We start from the raw sequence: 3560 nt of genomic DNA, 5'->3' as shown, positions 1-3560 counted from the left end.
CGTTCTTAAATATTTGTCTTTCTAAAGATATCAACAAGTAACTACATACAAAGCAAATTGAGTGAATCTACACTCTAAAATAAATCTATATACATCCGTATGTGGTAGTTCATTTGAAATATCTAAAAGACAAATATTTAGAAACGGAGGGAGTAGTTTGTTTTGACGAGACCTTTTGATGTCGCTTTTTTTTATTCCTGGTGTGCGTGTTGGTGTTGTCATTCCCTCGCAAATAAAGTTCTCTTAATCATTTCACATGTACCTGTAATGCTTCTTGATTTTACCGGGTTTGTATGCATACTAATTTTGCGGAGGCCAGTGCATGCTTATGATCCCTGTATTCTTTTAATGTGAGTCATAATCATTTATAAGTCAATTTATAAAAACATCCCAGTATTCCCGCAAAAAAACATTTATAGAAAAATACAAATGGTCATGAAACTTTGTATTTTGCGTTTGCGTATCATATCTGCAATGTGAACAGCTTACGAAACATGGGTATTTTTGGGACCGGCTATATGCAAGTTGTCTAAAAAGTTATTTTGGATAAGTCAATTTTTTGTGCCATTAGATTAAGATTCAACGACCATTCTTCTTTTTTCTTTCTCCAACTTTCTTCCTCCTGCAACCGCTCCTTCTCCCAGAAAACCTACTTATCCAAATCGCAAATTTAGTCAACTTACATATAGCAATTGCGGTATTTGTGACACTAGTTTGATCAATACAATTTCACACCACCGTTTGATCATCGCATTCGCATTAGCTACCGTGCGATCCTTGAACTGAAACTAGCGCCACATCCGCAGTGCTCTTTAGGATACAAAATGCCCACCTGGCTACGCTCCGCGCGCAACCTTGGGCCATGCTCAGCTGAGTATGCCTGCAGACATGTAGGACTCGACGCTGTCCTTCATCGTCTCCTCCAACGTCCTGAACTTCCACCCCAGCCTTTGCAGCTTCTCTGTGCTGAACACCTTCTCATCTCCCACCAGCTGAACGAACCTGCCAACTCATTGTCACCGTCGTCAGAATCCCGACAGTTTACACCCGGTTTGCGCTGCAGATTAAGTGGTGGCTCTTACTTTTTTGCGCAGTTGAGGTTCGGATGCAGGCTCCTGATGACGGAAACCATTTCGGACACCTTCCTGGCGTGCGCGCTGCAGATGTACCGGCCGGCCGCCTCCGGGCTCTCGTACGCCAGCACAAGGGCGTCGGCGACGTCCCTGACGTCCACCATGTTCCTCACCCGGTCGTCCATGGCGTCCACGCCGTCGCCTGCGTATACATCAAAATCAATTCAAACGCAGCTTATAATTGCACTGCGTATCTATTTATCTGAATGTGAAAGGGCACAAGATGTAGCCTACATTTCAGGTATCTGATGAGGAACAAGCTGCTGGTGTTCACCGTGGGCTGCAGCAGAGGCCCGAACACCAGCGGCGGGCACACGGTCACCACGTCTAGCCCGGCCTTCTCTGCGTACGCCCAGGCCTCGCGCTCGGCCAGCGTCTTGGAGAGGCAGTACCAGTTCTAAGAAACCACAGAGATCAACCAAGAATGTAAGATGATCTCACGGCCACGGGTCAAGTTGAGTGACCAAGTCTAGAGACGATGGAAATTCACCTCCGTGGCCCTGCAGTACTCCTCATCCGACCAGCAGTGTTCGTCCATGGTGGGGCCCTCGGGCGGGTTGGGGTTGATGAAGATCGCGCCGACCGACGACACCACCACGACGCGGCGGACGCCGGCCACGCGGCAGGCCCGGAGCACGTTCAGCGTGCCGGCCACCGCCGGGGCAAGCAGCTCCACCTGCGCCGTGCGACCAATTATATATACTACGTACCGTAAATTTTTTAAGTAATAAAGTGCCCATTTTCAAAAAATATATACTACCGTAAATTTTCCCAAAAGGTACAGGCACAACAGCGAGCCCTTGGGTGTTACAGATTTGACAGTCGGGTGTTACCTCGGGGTTCGTGGATTTGACGGCGGGGCAGGGGCTTGCGACGTGGAAGACGCCGGCACAGCCGGCCACGGCGGACGCCACGCTCGCGTAGTCCAGCACGTCGGCCTTGAACAGCCGCAGCCGCTCGCCGGCGCCGTTCAGCGTCCTCAGGTGATCATTCTTGGGGTCGCCTGCACGTACGGACAAATCCGCATCTTACTAAGATGCTCGCAAAAACTTACAAGGGATCATATCAAGAAAAGAAAATCTTACTGGGATCACGAACGGTGCCATGCACCGCGTAGTCTCCTCCGGCGAGGAGGCGCCGGACGAGCCACGAGGCGATGAAGCCTCCCGCGCCCGTCACGCACACAGCCGCCGCCGCCGTCGCCTTCCCCGCGCCGGCCGGGTCCATATCGCTCCCCTGTCTGTACTCTGTATTGCGAGTTGCGACCCGAGAGGGACTACTGGATGTCTGGCTTGTCTTCGGTGCAGAGTACCTACCACTCAGCCGTCCGAGAAAGTTTAAACTAGTCGTACGCGCCAAGTTGATCTTAAAAGAAAGTATGGAATCTTGTAACACCCTGGATTTTCCATCTTGGACTCTTGAAAATATTCTTTTTCTGTTAAAGGAATAATCCTTTCTGTCCTAGGTTGTGAAGCAACCTACCTTTCCGTCTTCCACAAAATTCCCAGAAAATTCTCATAAATCCTTTGAAAGATATGTTAAAATCCTTTCTTGCCATGTTCAGAAATAATTCACAATTATTCCTTTTTCCATTCTGTCCTAAATGACACTTTGTGAAGGAAGTGTTATTTATCTTTATTTGTTTGCCCCCAAACTTTTTGGTCACTCTTTCCTATCCCCCTGCTCGTTAGATCAGATTCTACTCCGATTAAAATTAGGCGAAAACAAGCTTGGCGTTGGGCAATCTTGCAGACTACAATCCAATTCTCCGGTGTCAAGCCAACTAGTCAACGCTTAGCACTAGCGAGTATTGTCTATTAATATCTGAACCCTCATCTTATATCGATGAAATTTGTACATCCAATTCTAGTTATTTTGATTGTGTGATCTACTATGCAAATTGATTTCTAGTTTGTTTTGATTGTGTGATCTGCAAAATGGTTATGAAGAGGAAAGTGCCGACCAAACACCATAACAATTACTCTCTACCTACTGATTTTTAAGCACGTTGATTTCTAGTTTGTTTTGTTTTGATTGTGTGATCTGCGAGTAGTTTGATTTTTAAGCACGTTGTTTCAAGCTCTCTACCTACTGATAATGTAAACGAGGCTAGAATTGCATGATAATTTACACTAGAAGGGAATTACCCAGGAACTGAGTTATGTTCTGAGAAATTATTAATATTTTTGATTGTATTGGAAATTGTTGAGGCAAATATAAACTAATGCAATTATAATTATGTTTTAGTTGCGCCAAAGTAATACATCTGTTCTATGCACTGGGCAATTTTTTTTAAGTTGGCTTGGTCCCCCTATTACCCAAATCCTGGCTCCGCCCCTGGGCCCCTCGCCTGTGCTCGTCGGCCACGGGCCCACGGCTACAACAACGAGCAGACGTCCAGCGGAGAGCGCGCATGAGGGGGCGGGG

General features: G+C 47.1%; 1 protein-coding gene across 1 annotated transcript; it reads right to left on the bottom strand.

The window, feature by feature from the left end:
* Window positions 1-659: 659 nt before the first annotated feature.
* Window positions 660-2405, bottom strand: LOC119338896 (cinnamoyl-CoA reductase 1-like). The gene is made up of 6 exons (XM_037611103.1): window positions 2219-2405; window positions 1967-2136; window positions 1624-1809; window positions 1368-1530; window positions 1083-1275; window positions 660-1002 (listed from the first exon to the last, which is right to left on the bottom strand). Exons 1-6 carry the CDS (start codon window positions 2358-2360, stop codon window positions 867-869), a joined length of 990 nt encoding a protein of 329 aa, XP_037467000.1. The 5' UTR covers window positions 2361-2405; the 3' UTR covers window positions 660-866.
* Between the last annotated feature and the right edge of the window lie 1155 nt (window positions 2406-3560).

Source organism: Triticum dicoccoides, chromosome 7B, assembly GCF_002162155.2.
Source record: "Triticum dicoccoides isolate Atlit2015 ecotype Zavitan chromosome 7B, WEW_v2.0, whole genome shotgun sequence".
Lineage (NCBI taxonomy): Eukaryota > Viridiplantae > Streptophyta > Magnoliopsida > Poales > Poaceae > Triticum > Triticum dicoccoides.
The sequence above is the reverse complement of the archived record's forward strand: the minus strand, read 5'-3'. Positions and strand labels throughout refer to the sequence as shown.